Source organism: Eublepharis macularius, chromosome 4 (genome assembly GCF_028583425.1).
Source record: "Eublepharis macularius isolate TG4126 chromosome 4, MPM_Emac_v1.0, whole genome shotgun sequence".
NCBI lineage: Eukaryota > Metazoa > Chordata > Lepidosauria > Squamata > Eublepharidae > Eublepharis > Eublepharis macularius.
Window position 1 is genome coordinate 125,816,890 of NC_072793.1, and position 15,154 is coordinate 125,832,043.

General features: G+C 41.4%; 1 protein-coding gene across 1 annotated transcript in view; it reads right to left on the minus strand.

The window, feature by feature from the left end:
- GRIP2 (glutamate receptor interacting protein 2) overlaps nt 1–15,154 on the minus strand; it is a 150,405-nt gene that overhangs the window by 74,888 nt on the left and 60,363 nt on the right. Inside the window, exons 10-13 of the mRNA XM_054976398.1 lie at nt 7,753–7,900; nt 3,623–3,792; nt 1,850–1,975; nt 353–505 (exon numbers count right to left, since the gene is read on the minus strand). Of these exons, the coding sequence (XP_054832373.1) occupies nt 353–505; nt 1,850–1,975; nt 3,623–3,792; nt 7,753–7,900 (597 nt within the window). The remainder of the gene's footprint in view (nt 1–352; nt 506–1,849; nt 1,976–3,622; nt 3,793–7,752; nt 7,901–15,154) is intronic.

Here is a 15,154-nt window from a genome sequence, read left to right on the forward strand (position 1 = left end):
TGATGGCCACAAAAACGGAATCATAACTGCCTGCCTCTGTTTTGGAAACGGTGACATCAGAAATCGCGAAAGCGCTGCCAGCATTCCGTGAGTGAGACGCTGTCTTTAAGACATGGGGAAACGGCCAAAGAGTGCCTAGCTTACTAGTATTTCTTAGGGGTTGGATTTCCAGGCACGGAATCACAAAGAGAGCAGTGGGAAAAGATGTACAGATTTTCACTTTCTTTTTGTGAAAAAAAAAATAACAGAAACCGTGAACTGGGAAAGAAATTTAAAGACCCATAATTAAATAGTCTTAAGGAGCTGTAACTTAAGTCCAGCAGCCCTTCCCACTCTCCCCTGTGCCCCTTACGTGAACTTTTGTGCTCCTTCTTCCTTTGTCTTCTCCTCAGCATCGTGGCCCGTGGGCTCATGGTATGGTTGCTCCGAGGTAGAGTATTGGAATTCTGGCAGGCAAACCCTGATGTGTTCATTGTGGGAGATGAAAAATTGGCAGCTACAAGAGCTGGACAACACAAAAAAGCCAGAGGCAGAGTCAAAAGGTCAGAATGTACCCATCTGGCCACTACTATTACCACTAACTTTTAACTCAATTTAATATGCTCAAATGCTCCTGCCGCCTAATCAACTCTTGCATACTGCAGAGTTGTCTGAGACAATACAGAGATGAGTAACTTGCTGGAAGTTATTTCCTCCTCCCCAAAGCATGTTAAGAATTGTTATTGTAAACCTCTCCTTCATGCAGAATATTAGCATCACAGTTGATCTATGAAACAGTAAGCCTGCCATACTTCATATCACCAAAGGATGTTCCCAAATCTATCATTCCCTGGACACCTCCTATTCTTCAGATTATAAATCAGTGAAATTCTTTCAGGGAAAAATAGGAGAGATTTGAATTACAGCTACAGATATCAATGGTTCCTTTGTTATTGTATAGAATATAGTAGTGACACAGCCTGTGTCCAAAGGGAGCATAATCTACATTCTGTAAATGAAGCTAGAAAGAAAAGAGAAGAGACAAATTTCCACTGGGAATGAGTTAGGGTACTACAGAACTGCCGCAGAGGGGCAAGTACAGAAGGACTGGGACAACTAAGAAAAAAGGTTACAGGTTTTATTGGTTGATCTTGGGGCAGAACCTTTAAACTTGAGGGCTGAGTAGAAGGGGGGGCATGGCTTCTGCTGATTCCCACTCCCACAGATCCCCCCACACTGTCCCTATATTGTTTCTGAGTGTCTGCAGATCCCACCCCCAGAAGCAAAACCGGAAAGGGGAGGTCAGTGAACTGTAATGGAAGGGGGGAAATGAGGAAAGGCCAGCTCCACAATGGCCATGGATGGTTGTAAATACCCATCTAAAATTTATTAAAAGCACAGGTCTTCAGGATGGACAGAGTGAGAGGGGGAAATGGCTCATCGTGCAGACATACATTTTGTTTATTAATTTATAAACTTCTCTAAAGAAGTAACTTGAGGTAAAGTACAGTAAAATTTATAAAATCCATAAAAACTAGACAGGCACTACTGGTTTGGGATCAAGCATTATTTCTCTGACCCCAGTATAAATATGTAGGCCGCATAAATCGCATCTCTTACACAGAATCTAGTTAAGTCATGAAAGAAAAGTTTCTATTTCATTGTTGAAATGACATAAATGGATCACTTAATTATGGGAATAGGCTTGCATCCCAGGCTAGACCTCCCCCTAACCCCACTAAAGTGTAATCATTTCCCCCCTTCTCTTATACTTGGATCGGAGACGGGTTAAAAGTCTGACAGTGTGCCCTTTGCCAGCTCCAATTATGAAGTGCAGTCCAAAAAACAGATAAAAAATAAGGTGCCTTACATTTGCAATAATCTTGGCTGGAAGTCTGGTTCCAGGTGGGCGTCTTGCAATGCCCTGGATGGTGAGTGTGGCAATAGCTGACACAAGGATCCCAGCAATGGTGGTGGTCACTCTTTTGCACTTTGACTGTGTCCAGCATTATGCAGGCAATAATAATAAAAGCAGAAAACAGAGAGGATCATAAGCATGCAGGATACATAAAGCAAGTTCTCTAGTAGCCCTCTATTGAAAGGTCATTACAAAACCACTCTTGTCACTTGCACAGTTCACATCAAATCTGCTTTCCTTTCAGCTGCACAGTATTGAAAACCTGGGAGCTATGCAGCAGCCAGCACAGATTATGTAAGCGCAGGTCTTCCCATAGTGAATGTGGGGTGTCCTGGGCTGGGGAGAGGGAGGAATTAACTGTTCTCCACAACAAACTCTCCTGTTTCAAAGTTGAATCGACCGCTGTTTCCTGGTAAGCACATGAACCCATCATCTGGTCCTGTCTGCACATATAAAGGGATTTTTGGAACAAAGATTGTGGAATAATTATTTATAAACGAGAGAAGTTTATGTTATTTATAAACAAGAGTTAACAAAGTGGCTGCTGTAACCTCATGTTAATCAGTTAAACATAACAGCAGTCACAAAAAGTCATATTAACAGGCAAAGTTCAGGCTTCTGACATAGAAGGTGCTGAATTGAGTTCCCTACCCTTCCTCTATGGCCTCAAAAAGGTGTTATTGTGTGTTGGTCAACTGCTGAAGCATCTCCTGTGCCTTAATGTAAAAGATCACAAATGGTCTTTCAAGTGGTAAACTTCTACAAAGGACCACTGAAGTCTCTTCAAGACTTACTTATGGAGATGGACAGATGATTAATCTATTTTCCTTATTATGTTTTAACCACCAAGAAAAGCATACAAATGCTCTTTATACATGGAAACAATTATTATTGTGTCATTGAAATGCATTAAACCTTTGAAGCTTTTCTCCTTTTTTCTGCAGATTAGATAGCGAGTACAGCTCCAAAATGTTCCTGATAAAGCCAGAGATGAGAATCCAGAGACATAGCTGCAAACAACTGAATCATAAATTGTCCATAGAAGATTAGGGTTCACTGGGCAGCAGAAAAAGGGAATGTGTTGCTGATGTTTAAGTCATCCATGGGAATATTTTTAGGTCATGAGTGTCCAGTGCAGTCACTTGTTGTGGGGGTGCCCCCAATTGACAGAGAGCTATCCTTCCATATTACTTGGTTCTCTATGCACAGCTAGCATTTAAAATGTCTTAGAAAGTTCAATTTGTGGAGTGTATCTCATCCGTGAAGGATGACTGTTGGCCTGTGCAACGTTAAAAGAATTTAAGTTTAATTCATGGTGAAAAGAAGCTGCGTATTAAACTATCAGAAAAAAAGAAGGGCCTGGGGAAATTCAGCCTTGTCTGAGAATTGTGCTAAAGGAATTTCAGGTGTTTTTAACTAGCCATACTGAGTATCTATATATTATGGAAAGCTCACATGCAGATCAAAAATACACACAATGGGGTTACTCAGGGCTAGGTTATAAACAAATAAGAGGGCCATGTTTCAGTCATCTACCATGTGCTCTTAGGTTTCCTGAATGAACCTTACCTAATCTGTTTCAGTCTTATCACAATGAAAGTATTTCCTCAGATACTAGCAAGAACTATAGCATGGTTTTACAAAGGCCATAGTATGGTTATTATATACCAGCATTCCAGAGGAAACAGCAGCACTTTGTACTTTAGAACTAATCTTGGTCCATACCCGTGTCTGGAGGCTTGAGAGGGAGTCTGCTCTGATGAGCAGGTAGTATCTCCAATTTTACATTTTCTGATGTTGCAGCTAAAAGCTGGGTAGCCTCTAATAACGAACAGTGTTCTGTGCTGGTGCCATCAATGGAAAGGATGTGATCACCAACATGCAATGCTCCACATCTGCAGGAGAAATCCAGAAACAGGGACAATTACTATAGCAATTCAAGATCCAGTAAATTCTCTGTCACACACAAATTACCCAAGGTACTGTCAAAAAGAGTCCAGTAGCACCTTTTAAGACTAACCAATTTTATTGTAGCATAAGCTTTCGAGAATCATTCTCGAAAGCTTATGCTACAATAAAATTGGTTAGTCTTAAAGGTGCTACTGGACTCTTTTTGATTTTGCTACTACAGACTAACACGGCTAACTCCTCTGGATCTATGACCAAGGTACCGTGACACTGCATTATATCTGATGACTGCTGCGTCATGCCTTCCAATTGTACCTTCAGCCAGGCTTTTCTGAATCTTGTCCTGGGTACTTACTTTCCCAGGGGATGTCCTGGATTCTCATGTTCAGTTTATTGACCCACCCTCCTAAACTTTATCAGAATCACCAGAAACTGATGCAAGGACCATGATCTTTCCTGTAGCCTGAGCACTCTCATGCCAATGTACCGAGATCTGCAGGGCAAAGACATACCAACTGATCTGTGGTGCCTACGTGGAACAGCAGAGTGCAAGAGCATCTTGTTTATATTGCTGGACTTTACTACATACCAACTTTTCCTATGCCTTCATATCTCAGTTGCTGCTGTCTGATGGTCATGGAGCTGTTCTGCTGGGCAAAATATCTGACAGTCCAGCTCTCCTAAAATCTGAAACCAACCCACTCCTTCTTGGTTTGGGAGCATGACCTTCATGATTCTTGAGGTAAGCAACCAGGCTACTTCACTTCGTCAAAAGTAAATAAGATGATCTCCCTCCCCTTTAAATATGATTTTTAGATTTCATTCAATGAATTATATAGTTAACTAACACGTATATAATCCAAATGTGTATGAGGAAGGAAGGAAGGAAGGAAGGAAGGAAGGTCTCCCTTGTAAAGAGGTGTGTGTGTGTCAGATAATCTTAAGAACAGCCGTGTGTGTGTCAGTGTGGGTCAGATAATCTTAAAAACAGCAGTAACTTGTGGTAGATGGTTGAGAGTTCCAAAATGAGACCACAAACACTACATCTCAATAATGTGAGTTCACGATGAGAGGTTAGTTGAGGAGGGACAATTCTACACTCATGCCAAGGCTTGTGTCTGCTTTATATACCCTCTTTTTCTCCTTGATGTGTTCCATGCACAACCTTCTCTTGGGAATGTCCAAGTGATGTTACTGATCAGAGATGTCTTGAACAGTAATTTCTTTCTCAGTGAACAAGGTAGGGGTACGCGGGTGACTGGCTTCTGCATCTGGTGTACATAAGCAAGCAGAAGTTAGCCTTTTCTTGGACAACTCCCTCTTTCCCCATTTTTCAGCTGGGTTTGTTCTCTTTTCAGGTAAAGGGATTTCTTCAGTAACTGCACAGCAAGCCTAGATTTAGCAAAGGAAGCTTTTTCCAGGATAGTGGCGCAACAAAAGCAAAAGCTTTGCCTGCTTAATTTCTTATCTAGCTATCAAGGCACAGCAACCCTGTCATGAAGTTTCAACACTAATTATACTTTTTAAAAATCCATAGTAGTTTGTTTTGATTTAGCTTTAGAAAAAAAGCATACTGTCCTTTTTTAAAAAAAAAAATCATGAAGACACCCACATCGCATTCTTTGTCCCAGGTCTGGGTGAGTGGCTAAGAGGGTTATGTTTTGGTTTTTCTTTGTAGCATATCTATAGTCTGCATTGTGTGGGCCCCAGCTCAGCCTTCATGTCCTATTTTCATCTCTGAAAGGTTTGGGGGAGGTCTGCTACATTCTTTTTGGCTCTCGTTTGATGCCAAAATGAAAACAGCATGAGTTCCAGCCTTGGACAGATCTGGCTAGAAAGACATGAAAGCAGAAAGATTTTATCCAAAGGCACATAAAGATGGCTTGGCTGAAAATTTAAGATGCTTTTCTCTGTGAAATGAAGTAAAAACATTAACATGTCAGATAGCACACTATCTTTATTGCAAGAATCAAAGGTCTTTGCTGACAACTAACCACAAATTTTATTTGTATTCACTTTTATTCTTAGCCATTTGTCACTAAAAAAAAAATCAGGGCAGATGTATCTCCACCACTAGAAAGTAGAATGTTTAAGGAGAGCTAAAGAAACAGGATTATTTCTGACAAGTCAAATAACAAACAAAAAAGGTTTGTGAAACAGCATATGTTGCAAGAGAAGGGAGTATCGTTGTTAGTGTTTAACACTTCTCTTGTAAGACACTAAAGGAAGATTATAAAGTTTGGATGGTTTATATTCATGCAACCATAGTTGCCTTGGTGGCCCTGACTGGGTAGCAAGCCAGCTATAAGTTTGTAAATAAATACACAAGCACACACAAGAACAATAACTATGGCACATTTTCAAAGCTCCAAAAATATCCTACTACATCCTGTTGACATCCTACAAAATGAACAACTGTGCATTTATAACAATGAAAAGAACACACACCTGTAGTCTATAAAGGCTCCATTGTGGTAAATTATTTGAGAAGGGAGTATGACAGAAGAAAGACCAAATAGCAACTTACCCTTCACACAACAAGTTATCCTTCCGCATAAGCCAAGATCTCAAAAAAGGACATCTGTGATCTCCAAATTAAAGTCTAAATTTATGTTCATATTGCATACTCCGCTGGGGCTAATTAATCTCTGCCAAACCAAATCCAGTTATCTTGAACCACGTGGTGACTTAAATTCACTTGCAGTAGTGCTGTCAGATGTTCCTGATTGTAAAACTACTGATGCTGTGAAAATCTTAGGCCAAAACGTTACAGTTTTCTACCCTGAGAAAAAACTTTCCACATTGATCTGTCTGTAAAACAACCTGGCAATGGCAAGGGCTCCTTTGCTTTGCAGGAGATTCTGAGCCATGTGCTGGGGTACACACTCCGTTTGCGCACGTCTGTGAGGCCTTAGTATTGCTCTGTGTGCACTCAAGAGTGTTCTTTAACATGCCTCACTTGTTGCGCATTGCATGAGAGCATTGGTTATAAAGGGTTGTTATATACTTCAATAAGCATTCAAGGAACTGCAGAGCGCTCCAGAACACAGGATGAAAGCTACTACCTTATATTCTAATTTTATTTATTATTTAAAAGATTTCTATTCTGCAAACACTCCCCCCCCCCAAATCTGTCTGAGGTCACTAACAGCATAAAACAATGAATTTACATTAAAAAAAATCAAAATAATTCAAAACTCAAATTCCTCCTCAATATTTATCACCACAAAGTCAGCAACATAAAGACAGAGTATAAAAGTAACCAGTATAATTGTGGGGAGGAAACAGGAAAAGGAGAGCCTAGGTCAGAGAAAATGTTTTGGCCAGGCATCTAAAAGCAAATTTTTAGGGGAGGGTATTCCACAGGAACCCTGTGGCGCAGAGTGGTAAGCTGCAATACTGCAGCCCGAGCTCTGCTCATGATCTGAGTTCGATCCTGGTGGAAGCTCAAAATTGACTCAGCCTTCCATCCTTCCGTGGTCGGTAAAATGAGTACCCAGTTTCCTGGGGGTAAAGTGTAAATGACTGGGGAAGGCAATGGCAAACCACCCCGTAACAAGTCTGCCAAGAAAACATCGTGATGCAACGTCCCCCCACAGGTCAGTAATGACTCGGTGCTTGCACCTTTACCTTTATTCCACAGGTGCAGTAGCATAATTAAGAAGGCCTCATCTCTGGTCCCTGCCAGCCCTCTTCTGTTGGCAGAGGCACCAGGAGTAGTGCTTAATATGAAGACTTTTAAGACAGTGGACAGTGAAACGTCCTGAAGAAGGAACATCCGTAATACTCCTTGCACAATATCCCTTAAACCTGGAAAAATGTCACACAGCAGCAAGCTTCCCTGCATATTTTTTTTACAGTTTACAAGACTGAAATATATATTCTAAATATGGGAAACAAGGAACCGGTATAAAATTGGGAGAAGGCAAGGCAGTTCAGCTTCATACCTGTCCACCACACTGGCTGGCTTGATCTTGTCAATTACTATGACCTGCTTATTCCGATGGGTACTAGTTGCCAGAGAGATTCCGAGGGCAGAACCTGGAGTCTTTGCTATTTCCACCAACAAAGGGCCTGAAGCATTGGCTACCGTATCTATAAAACAAAACAAACAATGTAAGATATTTTGTTTCATCCTTCCCATCTATGACACTGAGCTAGAAACAGCTAGCAGTGACCACAAAACAGCTTCAACTTGACACACATGGCGTCGTACATCTTTGCAAAAACTCTTTCTTGCACATATATATGCTGACCTTGGAAAATTCTAAAGAAAGGAACATTCAAGGTTCAGGCCTAAGGATGTAGGCAGCACAAACCAGAAGCCACAACCTCACCCATAAAATAATAGAATTCAAGAAGCTAATTTTTGCATTTGTATTCATTCATATTACTAAGCAAGAGCAAAAACATAAAAATGGTCTATATAGTTAGCTTTGATTGTGCTATTTCTATCTCTTCATAAATTACCTAGATTATAGATTATAAAGAAGTACCCTACTCTGTAGTTTTTTTCCTCCAGAGGCCCTGATTAAGTATTTCTTAAATCCACTAAATCTGAACAGCCACAGATAGCACCGAAGCAAATGTCATTTGCCTAATCTGCTTGCAAGACCTTCGCTCTAAGCTATCCAGCTGTTAAAATTTAGCAAAGTTATCCTATGTTTGTCTGCAAATCAAGTGCAAAGCTTGCAGAATGGTTGTTTGGTGTTTGTCAAGAATGTGGAGAGGTGCTAGCAGGACCAAGTAACAATTCACCCTAGGAAAGATCGCTTTCCCTAGAAAAACTATAGTTGGCCTGGAGAATTCTCAAAATACGAGAGAGATTAGCCTTTAGACTACTCACAGCTGGGAGAGGTTGCCTTACACAGGAACAAAACATTACACCTTTTAACGGTGATTCGAGAATAGACAGACAATACTTAAAAGAACACCTTTGTATGAAGGTTTAATGCTTCTAATACCCACAATCGACACGGAGGCCAGGCTGGGCAGCTCCCTTCCTGTCCAGGACGAAGCAGAACCGACAGATCTCTCTGCTGTCTACGCATAGCTAAAGGCAAGTGTGGAGCTCTTCCTCACTACATGATAGTTCTTTACACAGGAGGTAAAATGAAACTGGCCTTGTACTTAGGAACATTCAAAGTCTTCATTTTGAAAAGAATAACATAACTGGCTGAGAAAGGTCATGAAGAGAGAAAGATAATGCTGTAGATGGATGAAGAGAACTTTTGTCATGCATCTGACAAAGAGAGCTGTGGTTCTCGAAAGTTTATGCTATAATAAAGTTGGTTAGTCTTAAAGACGCTACTGGAGTCGTTACTATTTTGTAACTACAGACTAACACGGCTAACTCCTCTGGCAGATGAATGAGTTATAGTTGGGCAGGCAACCACTTTAGCTTGGGTGCTGAATGAAACACACTGTCTACCTGTGAAGATGTTGGGGCTGCAGTTTTAACTAGCAGTGCACATGCCTCTCTGATTGCACATATGCAGAATTACCACCTGATCACTGTTAAACTACCTGGACGAGGCACCCCACTCTCTCTCACCTTGTAAGCATTTGCCATAAAGCTGTCATAATCGCCTGGCCAAAGTATAGCCCTCTTTCCTCCCAAAGACCCCTGAGGCTTGATCAGAGCCCCGACAAAGCCAGTTTTACGTTGTCCACACGTGCTATATATCCTCTCATTTCAGAAATTATACCAGTTCAGTTTCTTTGCTTAAAACTATGGTGCCTCAAGCCATTGCTCAGGTGAGAATATATCTGAGAACTGCACTTTTGGAAATGAATTTGCACACATTTGCATCAAAGTATTCTTCACTAATACAGGAGATACTTTTGACTGCTATGAAGGAGATGCAAGGAGGAAAACACTGTGGCCAGCAACCCCCCCTAAAGCAGAAGGTCATCACAATGCAGTAGGGTTGATGAAGCAGATAAAGACTGTACAGTCTGCCATTGGGATGGCTCCATACATGAAAGATACACACCAGCCATCAATTCCCATAGTAATTTAATCACTGAGGGAATCATTTCAAGGAACTCCGGCATTCCTTACTTACAAGCCTCTTAATGAGTCTGAGCAGCAATTTTCCTCCCATACCACATGACCATTTTGCTGTTTTCAAAAGCACTGCAAAAATGTCACCTAACTGCACTGTTAGATTTGAAGGTTGTAGGTTACCACACCTCAGCCTATACCACTTGAAGGGTGAGGTAAACTGACTTAGGGGCAAATGTAACTTGACTTTTGAGGTTTCTGACTCTCATTCCCTTCAGTCAGAGGGCAGCGGCTGGGAATGAATTTCCCCAGCACCATAGAGACCTGATTAGATCTGGACCATGGCATGAGGGGAGAAGGGGATTCCGTCTGTGTCATTTTCCTGATGGAGACAGCCCTGGGAACCCTGTTTGCCATACTGGGCGACTGAACATGCCCCTGTGGTGCTTAGGAAATTAGTTCTCAGCAGCTGCCATCTCACTGAGGGGAACGAGGGGCAAAAACATCATATATAGTTTGCCTCTCAGTGTACTTAGCACCCACCAGCTACACACTGGATGTGCTAGTCTTTAGTGGGCCAACTGGTAGGCTGGTGGAGTCAGCCTAAATAAAATCAGATTACTGGTTGAGGGTTTTGCAAGGAAGATCTCCACGCAACTCCTCACCTCTGTTTTTGCAGCACTGACTTCTACACTAACTCACTCATCAGAAGGAAGCCGCTTTCCAAGAAGAGCATCAGGTCCCTTCCCTGAAACTAGTGTCATTGGCAGAGGGAATCATCTGTCCCTCTCCTCATTGCCATTGCCTGCCTCTGCAACCCTGGTCTTCGGTGGAGGTCTCCCATCCAATTACTAACCAAGGCCAACCCTGCTTAGCTTCTGAGATCTGATGAGATCAGGCTTACCTGAGATATCCAGGTCAGGGCTATAAACATATTAAGCACACCATAAATGCCAAGACAGACAGGAAAAAATTTGACTCAAACTAGACTCCGCTAGGGTAGCATGCCCATATCTGTACAACACTGTCTCTATGTTAAAGATCCAAAACCCTTTTGACTAAGATGACTTTACAGGGCCTCAGGAACTGTGTTGATAGGAGAATTTGTCTGACCTCCTCTGGGAGACTGTTCAGGTGAATAGATGCCACAGTCTACAAGTTCAGCAACAAAGACCAAGGCTAGCCAGAATGTTCTTGCTGTAAAACTGCAACTATCCAGCTGCTTGGCCTGCCTTTTTTTTTTTTTTTTTTACTTTTAAGACACTTTACAGCAATATTAAATGCTAGATACTTGGTTTAATTTTTACAAAAATCCAGATTTTCTGCAGTGTTTCAGAGTCAATGTTTAGCTCTCAGATTTTTTCAGGTGCTTGTGTGTGTGTGTGTGTCTGTCTATATCTATATAAAATACATACGACCCTGAACATGGTAACTACCACTTTGAACATAATTCTTCTGTGCAGTTCTTCATTACATTTTACAATAATAGATACAAAGCCAACTGATGTGTCTACTGCTTCTGGACTGTCATTTCCATACCATTAATTCAGAGTTTATTAGAGAAATTCAAGAGCAAGTGATTATGGTGTTACTTATGACCCCCCCCCCCAAAAGCAAACATTTTTTAAATTACATGATGAAAAAGTGCTCATCAAAATATTGGAAGAGCATTATGTGCATAGATACTAGCATTTAATAGTTATAGTTCTACCTCCCTTCCAAAGGCCTTTCCATTCTACCGTTTACTGGACCAATAAACCTGCAGTAGTTACCAAGTTTTTTTCCCCCTTGGGGATCTAAGTGCCACTCCCCCCACCCCCAGTACTGCTGCTGTAGATAAAATGTGATACTTTCCCTCCAGCACACAGATGTAAAGGTGGTTGCATTCAAGAGCTACAACAAACTGAGAGTGAGAGTGTCCACAGCTTCCTGCCAGGTTCATATATGCACTTCTTGTGTGCGGTGTGATTATGGAAGCTTGTTTGGAAACAAAACCAAATTCTCTACGACACATGAGTGCAGGCTTCTGGATGAACTGGAATCTGGTTCCTCCGCAGAAAGGTTTAAATCATGGTTTAAGATCCTGGCTTGTGAGGAGAAAACAAAGTCCAATTTACCCAGTACCTGCCTTCAAGTGTCACAGGGAATTGGAGTTTGTTTCAAACCAGGAAGCCTCAACCATGCTCTGTGCAAGAAGAGGAATGAGAAGAGAGGCAAACATGAATCCGGCATCAAGCTGTGTTTGAACCTTGGCTTAACTGGAGCTTTCTGTGATGTCTGAATGCAGACTAAGTGATTCCATTGTCACCGGCGACAAGAAATACAGTTACTTCCCTCCTGCCTGCACTTCTTTTCAGTAAATGGAAGAGATTCTTTAGAAGTTGAGTGACGTACCACTAAAACACAGGAATGCAGGTGTAGCCTTTAAAAAAATAGGTAACTCTACCTTTAGCAATAGTTCATCATCTCATGACATTTCTTCTTTAGTTCTCCCTCTCTCCCTCTGATGCTGTAATGCATACCACTCCTCTTCAGTTTAGATCCCTGTTCTCTTGCAACACAACCACAGTTCCTTCTGACCTTCCATCCACAGCATAGAGATGGATCTTCCCTCACTAGCAGTGGCCCAGAGTTAGCACTAGTTTGACTCTAAGATGTTACATTTGGAGTCTTTCTGGGCATCCCGGAGCCTCTGAGCTTGCTTAAAGGATAATTTTGCTATAAAATGACAATTAAAAAAGCTCACCATTAAAAATTTAAGCTTCTTTTTGAAAGCTACAGAGAAAAAAAACTGGCTGTAGAAAGTAATAAAAAGAAAGATATACAACAAACCTAAAAGGCATCAGATGCTTTCACTTCTGCCAGCTAGGATATCCAGACTGCTTGGCAACGTTCACTTCAGCAACACTGTCGAGAGCCAAGCATCTCAGACACCACATGCTGCTGACATCAGGTAACATGAACAGGGCTCCTGCTTTGTCTGGCTCCAGCTCCTACAGGCAATGCTGAAGAGACAGCACCCATTCAAGTTTACACTCAAATGGTGTAGTGGTTAGGGGGGGCATGCAGGTGCCATCTCCTGCTCAGCCAGGATGCTTCCTGGGCATCCTCAGCCTAATCTACCTCAAAGAGTTACTGTGAGGAGAATCTGAGGAAGAGGAGAATAACATATGCTGCTCTACTCTCATTGGAGGCAGGGAAGGGTTTTTTTTTAAAGTAGAAACTAGACATTCCAACAGACATGAAGCTGCTGTCACTCCAGGCCTCCTTCTCCTGGCAAAATGTAATATAGCCGCACGTGCAGCGATGTCATCATGTTGTGTGTGCTCTGGCCTCTGTCTCATACCACTGGCAATCAAAGCCAGGGTTGGGAAAATGCACAGTGACATATCACACAACATGTTGTGTTACATGAGCTATTCCCAGGAAGAGAGGAGAAAGACTCTGATTGGAGCAGCTATGTCTCTTGTGTGACTTCTAGATCTGCCCCTAAATAAGACACAGCCCCGATTGATCTCAAATATGGATCTACTCATTCTTGGTTAACAGAAGTTAAAAGGGCTATTCAGTCAAAATCAATTGGAAAGAATAATTTAGAATGGACAAGTTGAACAGAACTCGTTTTTGGATTAGAAAAAGTCTATGAAGGTCCACTGGTACTGAAGGGATTTCTCAGCAGCAAGCAGTGCTGACTAATGGTTTTGGTAAGCTCTTGAGCACAGGACATACATGGACCCGCTTCACTGTAGCTCCATCCTCTCCTTCAGTTGTCACCTTCTTCCTGCTCCCCTGAATCAGGATTCACTTCTCCCATCTCCTCAACTGCACCTACACCTCGGGGGGGGGGGGTCACACAACTTTCTCTCTCCTGTCAATCTGTGGGTCTTGGCAGGTGTCCAGCCACGCTGACCACAGGCACCTACCCTGATGGCAACAAGGTAGCTGAAAATAAAGCCTATAAGGCTCCTATAAACTGTTTCGGGGTGGGTTCTTGGAAGGACATACAGAACAGGAAGAAAGTCAAAAGTTCTGGCAAAGCCAAGTTGTGCTAAAACCATATGGATCAGAACAGAGCTTTTCATAAGGTATTAATCCACACAGGCACTTAAGAGAAATTCAATCTCAGGAATGTAAAACATGTTCAGGTTATATTGCAGCTACCAAGGTCTTGACATGTTACTGCTGAGCTAACAGAGCAAAAAAGGACAAAGATGTACAACTACTTCCCCCAAAAAACCACATAGCAGCAGCTTTTATAATTCATGTAGCATTGATCAATAAAGGAAGCTAGTCCCTGAAAGGCTAATAATATCTTGTACAACTGTATTGACCACACCAAAAGAATTGCAAAATGCTTTACAAGCCATGCATTTGGCCTCTCAGCACTATTAGAAGGCAGAATTGCCTGCAATTCACAGAGAAGAAAACAAGCAAAGTGAATAGTTTCAATGTGCATATATCATGAGCAGAAAAGAAAGGCCTGAAAGTGAAAGAAGGCTTCATGGAAATATGTCCTTCCCCAAAAGACTATCCAACTTCAACAGGAATGGAACTGACAATTTTGAGAGTTGGGGAACTAAGTCAAATGCTGCTGATTCTAATACAGAATGAAGTTACACTTTTGAAAAACATATAAATGAAATCACACTGGATGTTTTTGACCCAAGATGAGAAATCTGCTTTGAATGTTGTGCCTCTCCAGGAAAGCCTGGTATCTCAAGCAACAGTCACGGAAGGAGCTTGCGAATAAAAAGGAAGGAAGCTCCAATTTGACCCCAGTGGGCTTGAATAAATCCACATATTCCTTAGACATAAACAGTCTGTCAGTGAACAAACTTTACAAAAAATTCCCTGAGTGTATCTATATTGTTGCTAATATTGATTATAAAATAAATAAATAAATAAATAAATAAATAAATGTAAATGTAAATGTAAATGTGCGATGTGGCTGCTATAAGAACTGATCCATTCACAAAATCTCTACTGTATATACACACAGGGTCATTAGCATTAAATAGACAGGTAAGTAGAAACTTCAACTGAAATGTTGATGGAATGTTCCCCAGGTCAAATTTATAGTGCATGGATCAGTTATGGGAATGATAAGCACTTAACACATTTTTGCAGTGATTTACCTTCTTTGCAGTGGTCTACCTTCTTGCAAAAGTTGCAACTGGCATTAAGTTATACTATCACAAACATGACATCTAAGCTGAAAAGCTGAACCCATTTCTTTGCACGTGAAGGTCTGAATATTTTTATCTAATCATCATTTACTTCCAAAACTTTGGGATAATCTCCTAGATTCCTCCAGTACCATAAGATCCTAGGTCTTTCCCAAA